Source organism: Triticum aestivum, chromosome 3D, assembly GCF_018294505.1.
Source record: "Triticum aestivum cultivar Chinese Spring chromosome 3D, IWGSC CS RefSeq v2.1, whole genome shotgun sequence".
NCBI lineage: Eukaryota > Viridiplantae > Streptophyta > Magnoliopsida > Poales > Poaceae > Triticum > Triticum aestivum.
This window is the reverse complement of record NC_057802.1, coordinates 570875078-570897669: the sequence shown is the minus strand read 5'-3', so window position 1 is coordinate 570897669 and position 22592 is coordinate 570875078. Positions and strand designations below refer to the sequence as shown.

The following is a 22592-nucleotide window of genomic DNA, read 5'->3' as shown; positions in this document are numbered from 1 at the left end:
ACTTATTAACCCTTTTCCGAGTCTGATGGCCAAGTTGTTTGTTGTTAGATCTAATTTTGTGCTTTCGAATATCACATGTTAACTTGTTATTTCAACTGCCTGAATTGAGCTATTGCTGATATTTATTGCAATTGGTTAAAGGAATTTCATTCTTTTGATACTGATAAATAGATACTTTTGCTGAACGTGTGTTATACGATCAATTCATGTCAGTTTTCTGCATAGATTTTTCTTTGCTTTGTGCCAACGACTAATTTGTTTTATGTCTATGTTTTCTTTATAGGTATTATGGTGATGTTCGCATCAGTAGTCATTCTTTTCCTGTCTGTTTAGGCTAACCTGCATACACCATCACTATGGCATTCAAATGTTCTGATTCACTATAAGATTAATTTCCAGAATCACCCAAGCCAATATGCATTAGAGAAGTGTAGTTTATGTCGGATTATTTATTTGCGGTGTTATTAGGAGCACTGGGTTTACAGATGGCTGGATTAGCCAACTTGTAAGAAATGGTTTAGCATGTCTGGAGGTGTCACTATGTGGTCAAGCATTTTAACTAGTAAGTAGCTTGTGTGGTGTTGAGTTAGCTGAGATACAAGCTATGTTATTTATCAGATGCTTCAGCCTTTAGCTTTCATGGCTCACGAATTCTAACACTCACTAACCATGGTAGCACTTTGTTAAATACATATGTAGTACATACTTGAACAAGACCAAGTTCCACATAGTGGAATCAGTGCTCTAGAAAGTGATGTAGGCGCCCTGTGATGTTGTGATTTTGCTGTAGTAAGCATTAGACATTATGCTGGGGGCAAAAGCGTTTAGGTGGCCTGTGAAGTGTAACTTTCATGATTTGAATTACTCTTTACAATGAATTAGATATAGTGGTCTGCACATTTCCCAGCTTGGTATTCTACTCTATTTTTTTCTGGTCAAAATAGAGAGCTTGCGCTATCTCTTCACTGTCTGATGAACTGCGTCATACTGCCTAGCATTGTCGATGAGGTTATAGTAGGATGTCTCTGCCACATTTTTTTTCTGACACATATTAAAGCTTAGTTGGAACAGATCAACATTTTGTTGACCTGAAAAGGAAAACTTCCAGCAGTAGTTGGAGCTTTTATTTACAAAAAAAATAGGAAGGGAACCAAATTTATAGGGCGTGGAACTTTTTTGTTGCTTCACCAGAGATCCATGAACCAAGCTGTTAGGAATTGAACATGACCATGAAGATATACTAATCAACTTGAACTCAAACATGTTATTGTAAGCCATGAGTAAGCTCAGAATTCATAGTTGTTGGTACTGGGCGAGCATTTACCATAGGGTGAGAGTAGTTGCAGGCGATTCATGGAATGGCAAGTGCATGCACGGCTACAAGTTCTCACCTCACAACTATAAATTCATCACCTCGAACTGCTGCATGCATCAAGTCTTAGAAAGACTGCCCTGGTTGAGTTCTTGTTAGCATTAAGTACCTATTTGAGACCTAGCCCCCACGTCCCGTCCCCCCCCCCCCCCCCCCCCCTCGCGGGCAACTCGGGGGGAAGGCGTCCCCGCCCTCGCCGCCGGGCCAAAGCCCCTCGTGGTGGCTGGCGGCGGGGCCCCTCTCTCCGCCGCACGGGGTTGGCCGGTGCGGGGCGGCCTGGTCTGGCGGCGGCGCCGGGCATACGCGGGGCTCGGTGGTGTGGCGGCGGTGGCTCCCGGCAGCGGCGGCGTGGTGGGCGACGGCGGCGGCGCGGCTGTGTGCCCGTGGTGGCAGCGAACGTAATATATGTTATGTTATTTTTGTATCGTGAGGAGGATGATGCGGTCTCAAATAGATTTGCGTTGCGAGTCTTTGACCACATCTATTACGTTGCTCGATGATGAGTTATGCTGCACATACTATGACATTTTTATTACGATCCACAACTGAATGAGAATCATATGGACTTTTGTCGTACGCATAATAATTCCGCTCGGTGATCACTGTAAGCCAAAATTTGTTGCTGGATGTGGGCATCGAACTCAAGAGGCAAGCACTGTGTACTAGCTACACTACTCAACTAGATTAGCATGTCATCTAGTACAAATCTAAACTACAAGCCCTAATATAGTGTTGTTTAGTTTTTTTTAACTAAACGATTTAGCTTGATGGGGTGATCCTCTCGCCAATGACGATGACATGCAAGACCTCTCTTGAAGGCAACAACGTGAGGAAGATGATGAGCGCGTGACCTGCAGATGATAACTTATGTACAAAGACTATGCTAACTTTCACCGCGAGGGAGGGGGCTGTTGAAACATTGCCCGCCAACTTCCGTGTAAATAGCATGATAATTTACACACTGCAATCTTGATTACTTATGTACAAATACTATCATAACTTTGACGTGAGAGGGCAGGGGTTGTAGTTCTGTACATTTTTATTTTTTTTCTTTGTTTTTTATTTTTTCTTTTTTCAGCGCATTTCTTACATTGTTCGTACACATTGTACATTTTTTGTATACATTTGGAATACCTTTTGTTGCACTTTTATTTTTTAATACATGATTAATGATTTTTCAAACATAACTTTTGATGTCTATTTTTTCATACACATTGCACATTTTTTGTATACATCTAGAACATTTTAATACATATTTAATATTTCTGAAATACACTAAAAAAATTCTTAAAATGATACAAACGTTTTTTAACTACATATAGACATTATTTTCATTATATATAATAAACTCATGAACTTATATTTGGAAGTCATAACATTTTCTTAAAATATAGCGTACATTTTCATACGGTATGTGTAATTTTTTATTGCACAATCATTTTTTTACATTGCATATAATTTTTTTACATGTCATGTACATGTGTTTTTAAAATGTGTGAATTTTTTTTAAATGTCCCAAGTTTTGTTTATTGCCATCAACTTTTCTAAAAATTACGCTAACAAAAAATTTACATTGTGCTAACATTTTTTAAGTTCAATATTTTTTAAAGTAATTTGAAGTGTTGGAATGTATGTATTTAGAATGTTTTGAAAAATATGCAAGACACACGATCACTACACATGTTTGCTTCCCAAGGGGATGCTTTTAGCAATCTGGGAATGGTATATTTAGCTGGCGATGCTCACACGGGAATCGCAGGAATCACTATGAGTGATACATAGTCGATCCTACTTCTTCACACATTAGAGTAGCGTGACTTTTAAAACGGCGCAAAAAAATTGGCCTAGTGAGGCAGAGTGTTGGGCCAAGTGGGTGCACTCACATAAATGAACAACTATGTATAGCCCTGTTTGTTTCATTTTTGGAAGACAACTTTGGATAAGGAAAGGGAGAAGTTAAACTATACAACTATTTTAGAGAAGTTGTCAAATCACAACCCAAAGCTATTCGGGCTATTTTCAGTGGAACAACCCAAAGCACATCTCGGTGTACTTCACAACCAAAGTTGTTTTCCAAGCCCCCTACCCTTAGCGTTTGGTCGCTATTATGTCATACATGTCACTGCAAGCACAAACTATCTCTCCTTCCACCCCTCCCCCCATCCTGAAATATAGCGCTTTCACCAACTTATAGTGTTTCTGCAGCTGTGTAGCCAAGTGGCTAAACTTCATTGCAACAGTTTTCTCAGCACATCAACTTTGTTAGCACAATAAATCCACAACTAAACAAACCAAACAAACCGCGCCATAGTGGATGGAAAAAACAAGTGGCGCGGCACCTCCACAGCCTATAAGGTGGTTCGCCCTAGAGACAACAATAGGAACTTCATTTAAACATTGGGTGTGTCGCTAGCAAATGAGCCCTCCCATCAACCGAATTGGAGGGGAACCTTTTGTGTAAACCTTCATCAACCAAAAGCATATTTGCCAATCCTATTTGCCGCCCGAGGCGGCTTCGTTGAAGGCACCCTCCCCGACGCCTCATTAATGTTTTTAAATTTCTTTATGTTTCTAATTCTTTCCTTTTATCTTTTTATTTTATCTTTGTTTTATTTTTCTCTCTTTTTAAAAAAATTTGGAAATTCAAATTTTGTTCACGATTTAAAAAAATCACGGCTTCAAATTTGCTCGCATTTAATGTTCTAAAAATATCTCCCTCAATTTTTTTGCTAAAAAATGTTCATATTTTTAAAACAAATTGTTCAAGTTTTCTAAAAACATTCCTGTTTTCGTTTTCTACTTTTATAAATTTCACAATTTTTAAAATTATAGAAAGTTAAAATTTGTTTATAATTCACATCCGAAAAATTAGTTCAGGTTTAAAAAAATTTGTCCGGTTTCATTTTTTATAATTCAAAAAGTTCGATATTCAAAATTTTCTGATAATTTTCCAAAATATATTATATTTTTAATAATTTTTAAAATATGTATCTTCTAAAGCCTGTCTTTTGGTGTGAAAAGTCCGACTAAAAAAATAAACATGGGCCGGTGGATTTGTGCTGCCCTTCAGCGAACCGAGGCGGACAAACCAGCCCGGCCTGTCTTGCAGTCGCAAGCCGAAATCCATCACGGCAGCTCACCGCCCGCAAAGTGAATCAATCAGCGCACGGCTCTCCGCCCGCCACGCCACACGCCACCAAACCGCCGCGATGCCGCGTGCCTCCGTCCGCCCGCCGCCGTCGGAGCAGGGCCCGAGCTCCTCCCCCTCCACCCCGGCGGCGGATTCCTCCGTCGCGGCCCTCATCGACCGCGCCACCTCCACCACGGCCCCCTCCGTCGACCCCGCGCTCCTCCGCGCCATCAAGTCCTCGGCGCGCGCCTCCCACGGCGCCGTCCGCGACGCCTTCCGCCTCCTCCTCTCCCTCATGGCCAAGCCCCACTCCCACGTACGTAAGCCCCTCCCCCCGGATCTCCAATTTCCCCACACCTAGACCCCTACCGGCCGCGCTGATGTTAAAATTCCCCCCTTTGTTTGTGCGTGCGCAGGTGCGGCTCCTGGCCTTCAGCATCGTGGACGAGCTCTTCATGCGCTCCAAGCTCTTCCGCTCCCTCCTCGCCGACGCGCTCGACGGATTCGTCCCGCTGGCCGTCGGCTTCCGCACCAACGAGCAGCTCCCGCCGCCCGCCGCCTCGGCGGCCACGCTCCGGAAGGCCGCCATCCAGGCGCTCGAGCGCTGGCACCACCTCTTCGGCGTGCACTACCGCCAGCTACGTCTCGCGGTCGAGTACCTCAAGTCGTCCGCGCGCATCCAGTTCCCTGGTCTCCGCGCGGCCGTCGAGGCCCGTGCCGCGCGGGAGGCACGCACGCAGGAGATCTTGACTGCCAAGGTCGAACAGTTGCGGTCCACGATTGAATCCATAAAGGCTGAAATCCGGTCCACCATCCAAGAGATCCGCAACGGGCTGGACATCATCCGGGCTGAGTATGAGAAATTCGAGCGTTATGTGGACGATGACGAGGAGGAGGAGATTGCTTCTATGGCGATGCGGAGTATCAGGACAGCATCGTTGATGGCCGGGCAGTGGGTGCCTGAAACTCAGGAAAACGAGGCGGTTTTTGATGCATTGAGGGAGGCGTACCGGCTCCTTGTATCGAAGCATTTCAGCACCATTCAGGATTGGATATCTGTGCTTGTTAGGGTCAATCTTGCAGATAATCGCTTCAGAGATTCTGCGCTCAAGGAATTTATCGATGTTAAGAATGAAATACGCGCTGTAAGAGGCCAGTGCAATGAGCTTGGTCTTGATCTTGATAATGTTCGTAGGAAGAAGGATGTTCAGGAGGAAGATGAAGAGGATTGGGTGGAGGGAAAGATTGAAGTTCCTAGTCCTCCTAGAGTTGTGAGCACTCTAGATGTTGCAGGTTCCAGCAAGGACAATAGGAAGGGAAAGAGGATTCTGAATGGAGCCAATGGTGACATGCCAATTTGTGGTAATAGATCTCAGGAGATGGATCCGGAGAGAAAAAAGCTCCTTTCCGAAGCCCCTTTGGTGTCATGGAGCTCTGTCTTGGATCGGTGGGGTTCAAATATGGATGCACATGTGAACCAGAGAGGGCTTGAGCTCGAGAGCCATTGGGGGAGGATGGATAATGATGCTGTTATACCTGCAGCAAAGATTGCAGAGTTAAACGTTCACCATTCTGTTTATAAAGAAGAGCCAGTTGAGATACTACCATGTCATGCACCTCTGAAGAAAGGAGGTCTTTGCCAGAGAAGGGATCTCAAGATATGCCCTTTTCATGGGCCCATCATCCCACGTGATGCAAGAGGAAATCCAATTGGGAAAATTAGTGGCAGTTCTGATGCGGGAGGCGATCCACTTGAGCAGAAAGTAGAAATTCGTGAGGCAGGAGGAAATCTGATAAAGACAAATGGAGGTAGTGATAGTGAAAGTACACAGGAGGATCAGGAGCCCTCTACTTCAATGATGACAAACATAAATAATGACACCAGCGACATTGACGGAGCGCATGATTTGAGTAAAATTACAATGGAACAGTTGGCGATGCAAGCAAGTAAGAATGTTCGGAAAAGGGGTATGGACGACAAAGCACGCGAAAGAGCCCAGCGTGCGAGAATCCGCCAGCACAATGAAGATGTTCTGCGGCAATCGGCTATTGCTTCAACACCCCACTCAGCGGCAGCATATGACCAGCCTTCTGGAACATTGGGCCTACGTGGTCGACGTCGAGGTAAGACAAAGGAACCTACACTATCATCAATGCTGAAGAAGAAAGTTACTGCAAAAGATAGGATTGCAGGGAGGCTTCTAAATGGTCGTGCTAGGGACGCAACAATAAGAGAAGCTTCTAATACTGAGGATATGACCTACAGGGAAGCATTCCCAAATCAGTGGCAGTGAAAGCACCCTGAGTAGGTGCGGAAAATTTCAGAAAAGGAAGTCCTAGCCATGTGTACAGCCGGATTGACAATCCAAATGGCAGTGTGGTGCCTGTAGGCTGGATGCCTCGATTTTGTGAAGCAGGACAAGCAGTTTGTCCTCATCGCTGACCATCCTTTCACGATCATCCAGCTTCTCTTGAGCTACACCATGGACATCCATGATTCTGAATCGGCCTTAGCAGATTACATGAGGTGCCGATAAACTGGATGATTGGTACCTATGGTTTCCACTGCTAGGAAAGGGTTCCTGTTTTCTCTCTTTTCTTTTGTTCTGCTATTTTGGTTATGCCCTTGGCTTGTTCCGGGCAAGAAACAGGTTGACTCTAGGTTGTATCTTCTGTGACGGAATTATTGTTCGCTATCAGATGTGTACTCTATGCTCCATTCTTTAGCTTGGTGCTGCCATCTTGTGTGCAGTATGGTTCTTAATTTCTGTAGTAGATAATGTCAGCTTAACCTTTTTTCCCCTGTTCTGTATTTAACCCAGCAACTGAGTCTTAGTATATGTTGTGCCTCACTGTTCTTCTCCATAAGCTTTATAATTTTGCAATGTCTTGTAACTTGTTCGTTGCCGGATTTCTGGGCATGACTGCAGAATGGTCACAATTTTGTCGTGCGGCCGCTGTCGTGAACTGAAGATTTGTTTGGTAGCTCACCGTGGCTGCTTAACATGTGAACTGAAGATGCTTTGCTTATGAAAAAAATTCTGGCAAACTATTTTGTTGCTCTCTGGCATGTATGGTCTGTTTCTTTGTAACCAGTTTTTTGTTGGATTTCTGGGCATTATTGCCAAATGGTCTAACACATTTTCTGTTGCGGACTGAAGATGTGCTTGCATATAAAGACTGATGATAGTTCAAATTATAGTTGCTGTCTCCAGATGGGATGGGTCATGTAGATCCAGATGTATACATATCTTTTTGTCCGGACGGGTGTTCCATTTCCTTTTGCATACATACACTGTATGCTGTTCAGAGGATACACGCGTCGTCAGCATGTAGTTGCCCAACCGGTGCCTCTCGGATTTGTTTTCATCGTCAGAAAGGGGGATGATACGCGCCGGCCATACGATGCGAGCTGCGGGGCCGTTAGATTTCGCCCGACGCCCAGCTCACCCCGCGCCCTTGCCCTTCCTCCTGCTCGTGCCCGTTGACCAAATCTACAGATGGTCCCCCGCCGCGACGCCGCTCCTCCTCGACCGAATTAGTCGCTGCACCGCCAGCCCCAGCACCAAAATGGACTCGTCTCTTGCTCGTGCGGTCACCCATGCCAGCTGCACTCATCCCTCGGCCGCCACATGACATTGACGCCTACAGCTCGCCCGTCGGCCGGTTCCAGCTCTAGTTGCCATGGTTGCAACATCCCTGAGGCACCGCCGGCGCCTCCGCTCGTCACCGTCGTTCAGTTCGAACCACCTTGTCCTCGGCAAAAACACAAACTTCATTAGTTTGCGAGTAGTAGCAAAATCACATGCTGGTTGCAGCAAAAAAATCATCGAATCCAGCAAAAAGAACCACCATCGCCTCGACCAGTGCAAAAATTCTGGTGTATCTTCCGAGCAAAAATTCTTATGGGTTCCAGCATTTTTTTTGCCGGTTCCAGCAAAACACATCTCGACGTCGTCCCGTTGCATCACCGAGCGATAGAGGCTGCAACCTTTTCTCCGTTCGCTTCCAGCAAAAAAACTATATGGTAGTAGCACCGTACCTCGACGCCTTCACCCCGGCAGCTGTTGGTTGCAGCAAAAAAAGGAGATGGTTCCAGCATCTCCAGGATCCGGTTCCAGCAAAAAAACTCTTTGGTAGTAGCACCGTACGTCGCCTTCTTCACCCCCTGGCGGTTGCTAATTGCAGCAAAAATGGACGATGGTTCCAGCTCCAGAGAACACTGCTTCCAGCATATTGTGTGGCCGGTTGCAGCTTTCCGCTCAGTGAGGTCCTGGCCTTGCCGGTTCAAGCTCATCGCTTGAATGGCTCCAGCACCACCACTGTCGTCCGGGATGCAACTCTCACGGATGGAAATCAGAAGATAGCCATGGCGGCTAGCGCGTTCGGCTGCGGCGACCATGGAGAGGAGCGCTCGAAGCTAGCCATGGCGTTCGCTCGCAACTGCCGCAAGGTTGCTTGCAGCGGCCAGGGCGCGTCGCGCGCCAGCTTTTTGTGCCCCTCCTCGTCTTATTTTGCTGCAGGGAAGAAGGAAGGGGATGGGCAGAGGAGGAGATGGAAGGGAGAGAAGAAACATGGCGCTGGGAGGGGTGTGGCTGAAGGTAGGGGGTGAAGTGCGGCGGGAAAAGATAAGGCAGGAAGGGGCGGTCTGCCTGGGTCCACCAAATACACGCGTCTCGCGCGGGGGCCTGATTGCGTGGGCGAACAACGCCAGCGTGGCATCGCGTCCGGCGGAAAATTTGTACGGTGCGCTGTTCTCCAACGATTCCCTTTCAGAAATTTACATACTGACATTAAACTCATAACGTCATACCAACAAATTTATTTTCCCCTTACTTACGGTCGCTGTTGATGAATATTCATCAGCAATGTCTGTAGCCACTGAAGGATGGTGCAAATAAGAACCATATTATCCAGAGGTGGAGAAGGACACGAATTTTTTTTATGCGCCAAGTTTTTTTTTGATGCGTCAAGTAATAATAAACAACCTAAAATATCTTCTTGCAAGCTTCAAATGATGAACCCCCGTCCCTCGCGTCGCCCGAGCCGGGCGACTCGGGGGAACCATAGCCGCCGCCGGCCGAGCCCTCCACCTCCCGTCCACCCCGGCGTCGCTGCCGCCGGAGGGCCGGCCGGCGAAGCCGCGCCGGGCCCCGGGATGGTGGCGGCGGGGCCGTTTTCCTCTTCCCCATCGCTCCCTCACCCTCCTCCCACCTAGATCCAGCCCCTGGCGGCGCTGACGGCCTCCACCAGCGGCGACGACAGCCTCCCCAGTGGTCTCTTCGCCGGCAATCTTGGCGCGGGTGGCCTCCCCCTGGTTGTCCCGCATGGATGGCCTCCCCCGGCCCAGATAGGATCTGGGTTCCCCCTGGTCGGGCATGGTGCTCGTTGGTCGGCCTGCCATAGCGGCCGGCGCGCCCTCTTGGCTGCACCCCTCCCCCCCCCCCCCCCCCCCCCCCCCCCCACCCTCACCCCCCTGCTCGGCTCCAGGTCTGCCTCTCGATGAGGCGGACGTGGAGGCGTGGGGTTGTGCCCAGCGGCGGCTGCTTCCTGCAGTGCGTCGGCCGGGGATTTTGGTTGCGCGTGAGCTTCACCACCCACCCCCTCCCCCCACCAGGGGCAGCTTTGGCCCGGCGGCAGTGGACCTGCGCTCCTTCCTGCGTCCACAGTCGGCTGACGCGACTTCGGATCCGGCGCACCACGGGGGCTGCGCTCTTTCCGACACCTTTGGCTCTGTGGCTCCTCCACATTTCCGCAACATCACCCTACTGGTGTCCTTGGTTGGCCATCCATCCCGACGCATCTCTGCTCTCGGCATGCTTCGGGGGTTGCGTCCCCTTCCAGCTCCTTGGGTTTGCCTGCGCTCTGCTGCTCCGGTCCCGGTGGCCTTGATCTGCGCTCTTTCCAGATCATGTCATGTCCGGGGATCCGGCCACCATCACATCCTGCCGCCATTCACTCCGCTCAGCCACGCAAACTCACCCTCCTCCAGAGCTCGCTCGTCCGGCAGCGCCCGGTGCCTCCTTTGGCGTCGGGTGTGGCTCCCCTTCCTACAGTTGCAATTCCGGCCTATACTTGACTTCCTCTTCTCCGACTCGTGCTCTGACGGCCGGCTTGGGATTGCTCAGAATTTGGCCAGGGGGGAATCCTGCATTCTGTGCTGGCAGCGGCGATACTTGTGGCTGTCATTCCCTTCTTGAAGGCGCTGTCATGGCCGTGATCTGTGCCCCTCTTCGAGCTTCAGGGGGAAACCCTAGGTCCGGTTTCCCCGATCGGACAGTGGCGGCGGCGTCTTGGTGTCGTTCTCCTTCGTGAAGGCGTTGTCTTGTTTGCTCGCGGCGTCCTCCGTGCTGACTTCGGAGATGTTGGTCGTCTGGTTGCTGGTCGGTGAAAGATCGAGGATGTCGCCTAGAGGGGGGGGGGGGTGAATAGGCGCTTTAAAATAATTACGGTTTAGGCTTGAACAAATGCGAAATAAACCTAGTGGTTAATTTGTCAAGCACAAAACCTAAAACGACTAGTCTCACCTATGTACACCAACAACTTATGCTAAGCAAGATAAACAACTATGTGATAGCAAGATATATGACAAGGAACAATATGGCTATCACAAAGTAAAGAGCATAAGTAAAGAGCTCGGGTAAGAGATAACCGAGGCACACGGAGACGACGATGTATCCCGAAGTTCACACCCTTGTGGATGCTAATCTCCGTTTGGAGCGGTGTGGAGGCACAATGCTCCCCAAGAAGCCACTAGGGCCACCGTAATCTCCTCACGCCCTCGCACAATGCAAGATGCCGTGATTCCACTAAGGGACCCTTGAAGGCGGTCACCGAACCCGTACAAATGGCAACCCTTGGGGGCGGTCACCGAACCCGTACACTTTGGCAACCCTTGGGGACGGTCACCGGTACCCGTCAAATTGCTCGGGGCGATCTCCGCAACCTAATTGGAGACCCCCGACACTTGCCCGGAGCTTTACACCACAATGATTGAGCTCCGAACACCATCAACCGTCTAGGGCGCCCAAGCACCCAAGAGGAACAAGCTAAAGGGTACCAAGCACCCAAGAGTAATAAGCTTCTCAACTTGTAACTTCCACGTATCACCGTGGAGAACTCAAACCAATGCACCAAATGCAATGGCAAGGGCACATGGAGTGCCCAAGTCCTTCTCTCTCAAATCCCACCGAAGCAACTAATGCTAGGGAGGAAAATGAGAGGAAGAACAAGAAGGAGAACACCAAGAACTCCAAGATCTAGATCCAAGGGTTCCCCTCACATAGAGGAGTAAGTGATTGGTGGAAATGTGGATCTAGATCTCCTCTCTCTTTTTCCTCAAAAACTAGCAAGAATCCATGGAGGGATTGAGAGTTAGCAAGCTCGAAGAAGGTCAACAATGGGGGAAGAACACGAGCTCAAAGGATAAGGTTCATTGGGGAAGAAGACCCCCTTTTATAGGAGGGGGAAAATCCAACCGTTATACTCACAGCCCGCACAGAGCGGGACTACCGCTCCTACGAGCAGTACTACCGCTAGGGCGGCAGAAGCCCAATCAAGTGATAGCATGTGATACTTCTAAAGAGGCTGTCCAATCAAGTGATAGATCCACTCCCCATCCCTCTTGTGACCAGAGCAAATCATGATTTGAGCAAGTCTTGAGCATTTTGCCTTTGATCTTGTTACTCATGAAGGTTGGAAACTCCTAGGCAGTAGGAGTTCTTCATAGAGGAATCGTTCATGGTGATTACCCCAGAAAAGTTTATGAAGGTTTGGAGACCACATCAAGGTCTACCACTAGTAGTTGAGAAACGCCTTCGTGGTATTGTCTCAAGGGGAGAGTGGGGTAAATAACCTAAAGTATATTCTTGCAGGCTTCAAATGATGAACATCCTAAATCTTTGATTACTGGCCGCTGCTTCTTCAAGGTCAAGGGTTTCAGCAATATTGTAGAAACTAGTGAAGTAAATATACTGCAAATATTCATGCCCTAACTGTTTGATTTTTGCGTTTTTGTATGTGATAAGATGCTTATGTGCTCAAAAGTATAACTGACCTTCCGACACCTTATTAGAAAAGAACACATATTCTGCACGCATTATCAGAAACTATATACATTTAACATTTACACATCCCCGCGGTCCAAAATTTCATCAACGGGGATCATATTCCCCGCACAGGTAGGGGGGTAGCAATTGAATGCACACTCCCGCCCGCTGTAATGGGCCGGCACATATTGTCTATTTTGTGTTTTCTTCTATGGTTTTCCATTGAATTCATGAGCTGGTTTTTCGTTTTATCTTTGTTTTTGCATGTTAGTTTTATCTATGTTTATCAGAAACAATATACATTTAGCATATAAACAACCCCAGGGTCCAAAATTCCATCAACGGGAATCATATTCCCCGCACACGTAGGGGGATAGCCACCGAATGCGCACACCCGCCCGCGGTACTGGGCTGGAACATATTGTCTGTTATGTTCTTTCTTCTATGCTTTTCCATCGATTTCATGAGCTGTTTTTTCATTTTATCTAAGTTTTAATCTTCCTATTTTTTTCACTTTTTTCCTCTTTTTCTTTCTAAATTTTGGTTCTTTTTTTTTCTAATTTCAAGATCTTCTAAAATTCAGAATAATTTTAGAAATTCATGATTTTTATTTAAAATTGGCAACAATTTCTGAAATGCATGCACATTTTTTTAAAATTCGCAACAAAATTTGAAATTTGCGACGACTGTTTTATTCCACAAACATTTTTCAAATTCATGGGAACATTTGTTGAAATTCATGTGAAAAAATTGCAAATTTTTTGAATGGTGAATATTTTTTGAAATTTGGAACTTAATTAAAATTTCGTGAATTGTTTTGAATTCACAAACATTGATAGAAATTCACAATTTTTTTTTAAATTAATGATTATTTTTTATTCGTGAACATTTTTCTAAATTCGTAAATATTATCGAAATTCGTGTACATGATTTTAATTCATGAAAGCATGTTGAATCGGCGAACATTTTTTAAAATTGTGATGTTTATTGAAATTTGCGAAGATTTTTTGAATCGACAAACAATTTTTTAATTTTTTGAATATGTTTCAAATTTATGTGATCATTTTTTGAAATTAATTACTTTTTCTTAAATTACTTTTCTTAATTGATAAATTTTTTTGGAAATTTGGGTAGCTATTTTGAAAATTCATGTTTTTTTAATGTACAAACATTTTCAAAATGAATGAGTATTTTTCATATTCATGAACATTTTCACGTTATTTTCGTGTTCATCAAGGAGCACGTCAAGAAGGCCATGACACGTAAAAGGAAGAATCAAGAAGCATGGTCGTTCAAGACAAGGACACCTCTTCACGGACATAGCCGACTAGGACTCATGTTATCCCACGCTTCCGGTATCTTATATAAACCGAGGTTAGGCTAGTCGATAGACCAATCTCAACACATCTTAGAGATGAAATAGACAATCTCGTGGTAGAAACATCTGTTCTCTATACTCCATCCGTAATCAGTACAATCGAAAGCGTGACATAGGGTATTATCTCTTCGAGAGGGCCCAAAATAGGTAACACTTCACTCCTCTTGTTACCATCGTACCTAGGCTACCAGCTCGGGACCCCCTACCCGAGATTCGCTAGAATCGGCCCATGCTGGACCCAGGAGGTGTGACCCTCCTTGGTCGCCCATACAAGTCCCTAGGAGCTGCCCCACCATGATGGCGTAACGTAAAACACTTATATTTGACTAAGCTAGTTCGCGAGGAAATGTGATCCTTAGGTCTACCATGTTGCCCAACCTGAGTCTGGGGGCTATTGCATTAGCAAATTAATGCAGGAAAATCAAAATGCAGTACAGTTCCCAAGGAGATTACGATCCCAGGTCGGTCGGTCGGTCCCACCTGATCCGAGTCCCGAGGGCTACTGCACACCGTGATTTTTCTTAAAAGTGTGCCACGCCGATTTTTCGTATCGACCCTGTTGGGGAACGTAGCAATAATTCAAAATTTTCTTACGTGTCACCAAGATCAATCAACGAGAGAGAGGGAGTGCATCTTCATACCCTTGAAGATCGCTAAGCGGAAGCATTACAAGAACGCGGTTGATGGAGTCGTACTCGCGGCGATTCAAACCGCGGAAGATCCGATCTAGCGCCGAACGGACGGCGCCTCCGCGTTCAACACACGTACAGCCCGGGGACGTCTCCTCCTTCTTGATCCAGCAAGGGGAGAGGAGAAGTTGAGGGAGAACTCCAGCAGCATGACGGCGTGGTGGCAATGGAGCTCGTGGTTCTCCGGCAGAGCTTCGCTAAGCACTACGGAGGAGGAGGAGGAGGTGTATGAGGAGGGAGGGCTGCACCAGGGAAGAGGTGCGGCTGCCCTCCCACCCCTCCACTATATATAGGGGCAAGGGAAGAGGGGAGGCGCCCTAGGGTTTCCCCTAGGGGGCGGCGGCCAAGCAGATTGGATCTTCCTAGGGAAAATCCTAGGGAGACTTGCCCCCCAAGCCAAGCAGGTGGAGGCTTGCCTCCCAAGCCAGGTGGAGGCGCCCCACCTCCCCAAGTAACATGGGAAAAGGTGTGGGGGGCGCACCACCCCTTAGTGGGCTGGTTTGCCCCTTCCCCTTTGGCCCATGAGGCCCTCCAACACTTGCTGGGGCTCCCGAAACACCTTTCGGTCATGCTGGCATAGCCTGGTACCCCCGGAACACTTCCGGACTCCAATACCCTTCGTCCAATATATCGATCTTCACCACCAGACCATTCCGGAACTCCTCGTGATGTCCGGGATCTCATCCGGGACTCCGAACAACCTTCGTTAACCACATACTATTTCCCATAACAACTCTAGCGTCACCGAACCTTAAGTGTGTAGACCCTACGGGTTCGGGAACCATGCAGACATGACCGAGACACCTCTCCGGCCAATAACCAATAGCGGGATCTGGATACCCATATTGGCTCCCACATGTTCCACGATGATCTCATCGGATGAACCACGATGTCGGGGATTCAATCAATCCCGTATACAATTTCCTTTGTCTATCGTTATGTTACTTGCCCGAGATTCGATCGTCGGTATCCCAATACCTCGTTCAATCTCGTTACCGGCAAGTCACTTTACTCGTTCCGTAATGCATGATCCCGTGACTAACTACTTAGTCACATTGAGCTCATTATGATGATGCATTACCGAGTGGGCCCAGAGATACCTCTCCGTCATACGGAGTGACAAATCCCAGTCTCGATTCGTACCAACCCAACAGACACTTTCGGAGATACCTGTAGTGTACCTTTATAGCCACCCAGTTACGTTGTGACGTTTGGTACACCCAAAGCATTCCTACGGTATCCGGGAGTTGCACAATCTCATGGTCTAAGGAAATGATACTTGACATTAGAAAAGCTCTTAGCAAACAAACTACACGATCTTGTGCTATGCTTAGGATTGGGTCTTGTCCATCACATCATTCTCCTAATGATGTGATCCCGTTATCAATGACATCCAATGTCCATGGTCAGGAAACCATAACCATCTATTGATCAACGAGCTAGTCAACTAGAGGCTTACTAGGGACATGTTGTGGTCTATGTATTCACACATGTATTACGGTTTTCAATTAATACAATTATAGCATGAACAATAGACAATTATCATGAACAATGAAATACAATAATAACCATTTAATATTGCCTCTAGGGCATATTTCCAACAGACCCGAGTCTCGGGCGCTATTGGCATCGGTGGTTTTATTCCATCTTTTAGGTGCATACCGGATTTTGGGCTGACACACACCTTGAGGTCTATTGGCTACATATCTCGGCAAAGAATAAATTCCACCAATCAGAAAAATTTCGGCTTGCGGAAACCGGCTTGACACGAAAATATTTTTCCACATAGGCCGGTCATCTACATCGACAACTCAAGATCGAGGTGGTACGCTCCACTTCACAAATAGTGCGGCATGGAGGCGGAGGCCGGCTGCAAGCGGCTGGCTGCGCGAGAGCCTACCCCGACAAACAACTCGGCCATACTCCTACAACATTTTTGAAGACCGAGGTGGTTCTCGTCACCTCGGATGCAGTCCGGTGTCCGAGCTCGGCTGCAAGAAGACACTGATTGGGGCACGATCTCATTTACTGATGGGATGTGCCAATAGTGGGGCCTCGAGCCACGCTCACATGTTATGCTGACAGCCAAAATGAGGGCACACCACTATTGCATGGGAAGACATATAGAGTAGGTCAGTGTTGTCAGAACAGGACCAGGCTGTAATCTTGGTCTTAGCGCGGTAACACTTCAAGGCTAAGGCACCGACACACGGGAAAAGCTTCAACCTAAGGTGTGGCGTGAAAATAATGAAGCATTTCATGAAGGCTATAAGGGAACCTAGAAGGGGCTCCTCGGATACCTGACATGTAAACTCTTCGGATACACCTCGTGATTCTCGAGGTCGAAGATGGGAAGATTTGTTGAACCAGCTTTGAAGACCGATGAATGAAGATGAAGAAGAATTCAGAAGAACCGAGGAGCGTCCCCGACTTGAAGACCGGTTCAGGGGCTACTGATGGTGTCCTGGACTAGGGATCGCTCATCACGTCCTCTTCTCGCCAGGTGCGCCCGGCCGAGGACCCGCATGGCGGTTCATCAACGGGCCATGTCAAGAGGCCCATGACGCATACAAGTAAGAATCAAGAAGCCTTGTTATTCAAGACAAGGACTCATCTCCATTGACATAGCCAACTAGGACTCCTGTCATCCTAGGCTTATCGTATCTTATATAATCGAGGTTAGGCTAGTCGATAGATCAATCTCAACACATCTTAGAGGTGAAATAGACAATCTCGTGCTAGAAACATATGTACTCTATACTCCATCCATAATCAATACAATCGAAAGTAGGGCGTAGTTTAGTATCTCTTCGAGCGAGCCCAAACCTGGGTAAAACCTCGCGTCTCTTGTTACCATTGTACTCAGTACCCCCTACCTGAGATTTGCCAGAATGGACTCAGTCACACTCCAAAACACACAATCTTCCATGATAAAAAATTTGGAAACCGTTGTTTGCTCGGAACCTCTACTGTTATGATACAAATTCGAACCCTGGAAAACTAAAGATTGCCCACTAGAGTCTGGGTTTCATCCAACATCCATACTTTTGTTGAACGCATAATTTCCTCTGTATCAAAATTGTTTTATCAAGAAATAGAGTAATGTTAGTCTTTTTCATTTTTTAAATGGATCTCACTGTACAAGGCTATTTTAAGCATAACTAGGCATAGTAAATAATTAAAATGAATTCAAACTTATATTAAATTTTTATACTTCTAGAACTTATTTTTACCATGTTTGAACAAGTATAACTTTCTAGTATTACTTATTTGGCATTGTCTAATATATTAGGTTTAGTGTTCTTTTTTACAACTTATAATTATGTCATTGAAAACTACATTTATGTTGTGCAAAAGTTAATCTAAATTTTGTTGCAGAATTTCCTTCTTATGTTTCGAATACTTGAATTTATACACATTTATGGTAGATATCTCCAAAGTATATAGTCTAACAAATATCTTAATATCGGTTTTAGTATACGATTAGGTAAGCATATGTGTAGAAACTTCTAGTATATAAATGGAACTATTGCCATGATTGTTTTCACTTTTTCCGTGGTCAAATATGTGTTGCAAGTTGAAATGTGTGTATGTTCAGTACTTGGTATTAAATTGCGTTTCTAATAATAATCATTGACAAATAAAAAGGCAACATACATACAGTTGGATTGTTTGGTGTACTTGCCTTCAGTGTGTTTGGTATGTACACAAGTGCTCCCTTGGCTACGTCTTGATGAATCATCTCTTGCTTTATAATTCTCCATCATTGAGTGTGAAGAACATGGTGGGGTCTTGATGTTGGTCGGCCTCGAAATGGGGCCCCACAGTGGTACTCACTCCATTGTGGTACCTAGACATTAATTGTTATGTATGCAAGTGCAAAATATAGTGATATAATTTTGTCACTGCTCCTTTGCGCCTCCTGCATGATGTGGTGCTTCCCCTGTGCGGCAGAAAATTTCCTCTTATGTACAAAAGGCCACCTCGAGCATCTTCCTTGTCTAGTCGTCGGACCCAAGGGGAAGAAGGGAGATCTCCACACCTGCCATTTCCACAATAGCCCTCTCATACCCATAGTTGTCCTCTGGAGTCTAGACCCTGTCGAAGGTATATGTACTCAGGGGCGTAGATGAGCAGGTTCAGCGCGCGCAAAAGAACAAGGCCCCAGAATTTAGGAGCCCCCATAAATTATTTAGGGGAGAGAGAGAGAGAGAGAGAGAATCATATATGAGTTAAAAAATGTTAATGGTGTAACCTTTCATATATTTGGATTAGTTGGACAGCCATTCGAGGTGGACAAAGAGGCTTGTGAAGGAGCCTAGTGGTTAAATGTGTGTGCAATATGAGCATATGAGCCGGATGACCTACGTGAATGCGTGTATGTGAACCCTCGACCTGATTACGTTGAGCATAAGAGCCGGGTGATATGCGCGGAAAATACAGAAAGGACTAAGTGAACCCGTGACTTAATAATACCGAATAGACAACCGATAACCTCCAACTTAAGGCTCAATTTGTGATTAATTTTGTTGGGTGAAAAATAGTGTATTTTAGTGAAGCACAATTGTACTTCATTTTCATTAAATTTGAGTGCTCTATAATTTTCATTCCCGTTGTAATGCACGGGCATATGTGCTAGTATTTACATAATAGGCGAGGAAGGATCGCTAGAGAGGATGAGTGTCATAGGGAGGCTCATAGGGAGGCAGGAGCGGGAGTAACACATGTTTCCAGAAAAAAGAATCTTACGAGTCACCTCAAATGCAATATGGATTCATATATTCGCTACAAGTGAACAATTATTATTACTAATTTAATGAAATAATTTCTGGTTTATTGGAGTTATCCATCCACTGTGCTACGAAGCCAACTCCGAGCTGGAGTGGCAAAGCTTTGTGCTTTTCCTAATGCGATGAAAACAATCCTTTGACCAATGTCTTCCGTAAGTCACATGGGCATTTAGCTATGTCGGACAATATTGATATTGAACTACTAGAATATTCATGCCCCTAATTGTCGAACACTTGTCCTAAGGAATCCTAATACACTTTATATCATAAAATACTAAAATGGAGGGAGTATATAGGGGGTAAAGATCCAAAACTTCAAAACTGACAATAATTATATCTTTTCATTCTTTCAGTGATTACAGACCCAATGGCCAACCGTCGACGATGGTTGACCAAAAGACTTTAACAAGGACCAAAGCTCCATTGCTGAATCGGTAAGTTAGCTGCTCGTTGCCGTGCTTGGATGATACAAAAGAGAGCGCTTCTCGCTTCTTCTCCATGAAGTCTATACATAGTGTATCGCCTATGCCCTATGCTCACAGCAGCTACAAATTTCTTATTATGCTTCCCAGGTGAAGCTATAAAGCTGTCATCATCACAACACTCAGTGATAAAGGAGTAGACAGCTTTACCACGGACAGTTTTACCACGCATCCGCACATTGAAGCCGCCTGTTGGCACCTCGACAAAATCGAGGTCTATAGTTGCCTCAACACCTTTACGAACAACATGTGTCTTCAATATAATTTTACCATTGATGTTATCAACATGGTTAGCAGTCCTCGAGTCAAACTGCCCAAAGGCTTTCACAGATCCATCAATAATTGACAAATCTTTGTCAACATCCTTGCCCTTGATCCTTATATCAATTTCAATCAGGCAGCCCATTGCAGATATGCCCCGTGCAGGGTAGCTTAGACTTAGATAACCACCATTCTAAAATGTAGCCAAGAATTATATCAATTCCAGAATTAATTTACGATATAGATAGCTAGACAGTATGTATAGAGCAATTTCGGGTTCAAAACTTTTGCAAATACAGGTTTAAATGGAAGATTTAGACACAAATATAGCGTTCATAACAAACACAAACGGGCAGAAATATAGTGTTCTTAACCAAAGCAAATGGAGACCTGTTGATTAAATGTACCCCACAATTAATCATGTAGACTGCTAAGAAAGAGTGTAGAATTACCACGTCGATAGCTCGAGCGTTCTCCCTGGAACGGTGAAAAATATAGTTCCGGGAAGAATCCAAGGAATCCCTTACAGCAAGCAAGCCATATACATCAATATGTGTATTGCCACGCATGATATTCAAGGCGTTCCTGTAAAACTGGACAAAAACACCAAGGAATTGCAGCATTGGGTGAGGATAATGAGAGCATCCGTCCCGAGGAGTTGGCAGGAAGTATAGCGCATTGGCGGCAGCGCAACTGGGGAAAAGGAAATGAAAAAAAGAAGTGAGCAGATTGCAAAAGAAAACTTGTTAAAAGATGGAATGATGCAACTTACAGTCTGAATGGTTGAGCACGCGATGCTGTCGGATCCACAAAAGGTCATCTGAATCCCGAATATCCCTGGACAGGTTAGTGTCGAGGCTCTTACTAGGGTGTATCTGTTTGTCCGGCCGAGTATGATCCGGCAGGGCCTTGCGGCAGTCCATCCGGGCCTGACGGCGCTGTGGGAGGCGAGTCTTCTCCTCTCTGTCCTGATCCAGAACTCCTATAATTGAACGGCGTCTCTCCTCGGACAGCAAGGCCCACCCCTCGTCGGTGAACATGAAATCAAACTCGGATGGGCGTGGCAGGCCAGCGCCAGGGCTACCTTCTGTTGCGTCCATCTACGGCGGCGGCGGAACAGTTTTGATTTTTGACACGGGGATTGGGAATTAATTGGATAGAGCAACGACGACTGTGGCGTCGTCACCTCTCTATATATGGACCAGATCCTTTTTTTTTTCGGGAATATATGGACCAGATCCGTGGCCGTCTCTGTCCGTCTCGGTGACGGGCTGAAACTGTGTACGGTAAAAAATCAAGCCTCTCTGTTTCAAAAAAAAAAATCAAGCCTCGCAGAGCCAATGTGTGGCCCACACGTGTGACGGACGGGTACCGAAGCAAGGTAGGGTCAGTTTGGGGAATTGAGAATGGCGCGCTCTCAGTCACCGTTACATGGCATGCTGGACGCTCACTTAGGATTTTTTTTTTCCTTACCGTGTTTTCGAGTTTTAGATGGGTTTTGTTTTGGTTTGTTGGCTTTTTGGCCTTCACCAAGGAGGACGACACCAAGGCGCCGTCATCATCCGATCCTGAAAACCAGACCTAGGGTTTCCCCTGATGCTCGAAGAGGGGTATAGATAACGGCCATGGCAATGCCTCCAAGAAGGGGATAGCACCCGCGGGTGTATCCGCTCCCAACACAGGATGCGGGGATTTCTCCCTGGCCAAATTCCGAGCAATCCCAAGCCATCCGAGCACGAATCGGAGAAGAGGAAGTCGAGCATAGGCGGGAACTGTGACTGCATGCAGGAAGGGGAGCCAAGCCCGACCCTAAAGGAGGCACCGGGCCTCGCCGGGCGTGCGAGCTCCAGAGGAGGACAAGGTTGCGTTGCTAACTGTAATGAGAGGCACCAGTGAGGAAATCCAAAGCCCCTACTCTTGTTCTATGCATTGCCGTGGGACCAAGCTACCCCTCAGCAGCAGCACCTCCTAAGAGAGAGAGTTCATCAGAGACCAGAAAACGTTCCATGTGGGGACCTACCAATGAAGAATTGGTGAAACCAGTCTCGGGCTCTCGCACTCACCAATGGTGCGAACATGGTCTATGTTTACGTGAGAGCTTTGAAGATATGATGGAGAGACAACGAAATGGGATCCACACGCCAAGCCGTCAATAACCCCACATGGCCACCATCCAAGGGTCAAGCCTAAAGTTGTGGTATAGTCTACGGATCGAGACCCCTTCCCGTTTATCTTATGTATTATCTTTGTCCTATTTAACTCTTTTTTACCACCACCTTTTAGAGTGCATGCGGTTGTATTTTGATATATGTATCCTCGTATGGACACTTTTATATAGCATTATGAATCAATAAAGGTGTCTTTTAATGAAAAATGAAGAAGTTATATATGGCTATTTACTTGTATGCCATGTTTCAGCATCAAGTGCACAAGTGAGTTCCC

General features: G+C 46.2%; 2 protein-coding genes across 3 annotated transcripts; one reads left to right on the top strand and one right to left on the bottom strand.

Annotated features, from left to right (window-relative positions):
- Positions 1-4532: 4532 nt before the first annotated feature.
- On the top strand, positions 4533-7266 carry LOC123080577 (UV-stimulated scaffold protein A homolog). Of its 2 annotated transcripts, none has more exons than XM_044503503.1 (2): positions 4533-4822; positions 4919-7266. In XM_044503503.1, exon 2 carries the CDS (start codon positions 4958-4960, stop codon positions 6794-6796), a length of 1839 nt encoding a protein of 612 aa, XP_044359438.1. In that variant the 5' UTR covers positions 4533-4822; positions 4919-4957; the 3' UTR covers positions 6797-7266. The 2 variants fall into 2 exon arrangements, with proteins under 2 accessions (XP_044359438.1, XP_044359437.1); XM_044503502.1 differs by having other exon boundaries at positions 4536-4818.
- A 12543-nt stretch (positions 7267-19809) lies between these two features.
- Positions 19810-20798, bottom strand: LOC123076545 (uncharacterized). Its single transcript, XM_044498734.1, has 2 exons — positions 20603-20798; positions 19810-20343 (listed from the first exon to the last, which is right to left on the bottom strand). The coding sequence occupies exons 1-2, from the start codon at positions 20771-20773 to the stop codon at positions 19810-19812; spliced, it is 705 nt and encodes a 234-aa protein (XP_044354669.1). The 5' UTR covers positions 20774-20798.
- Positions 20799-22592: the final 1794 nt, after the last annotated feature.

What these genes read in the sequence shown, in the direction of transcription:
- LOC123076545 (XM_044498734.1), bottom strand. Translation starts at nt 20,773, where the DNA reads ATGCTGCAATTCCTTGGTGTTTTTGTCCAGTTTTACAGGAACGCCTTG. An exon ending in ACGCTCGAGCTATCGACGTG is followed by an intron (nt 20,344 to 20,602) that starts GTAATTCTACAC and finishes GCTACATTTTAG; the next exon opens with AATGGTGGTTATCTAAGTCT.
- LOC123080577 (XM_044503502.1), top strand. Translation starts at nt 4,582, where the DNA reads ATGCCGCGTGCCTCCGTCCGCCCGCCGCCGTCGGAGCAGGGCCCGAGC. An exon ending in TGGCCAAGCCCCACTCCCAC is followed by an intron (nt 4,819 to 4,918) that starts GTACGTAAGCCC and finishes GTGCGTGCGCAG; the next exon opens with GTGCGGCTCCTGGCCTTCAG.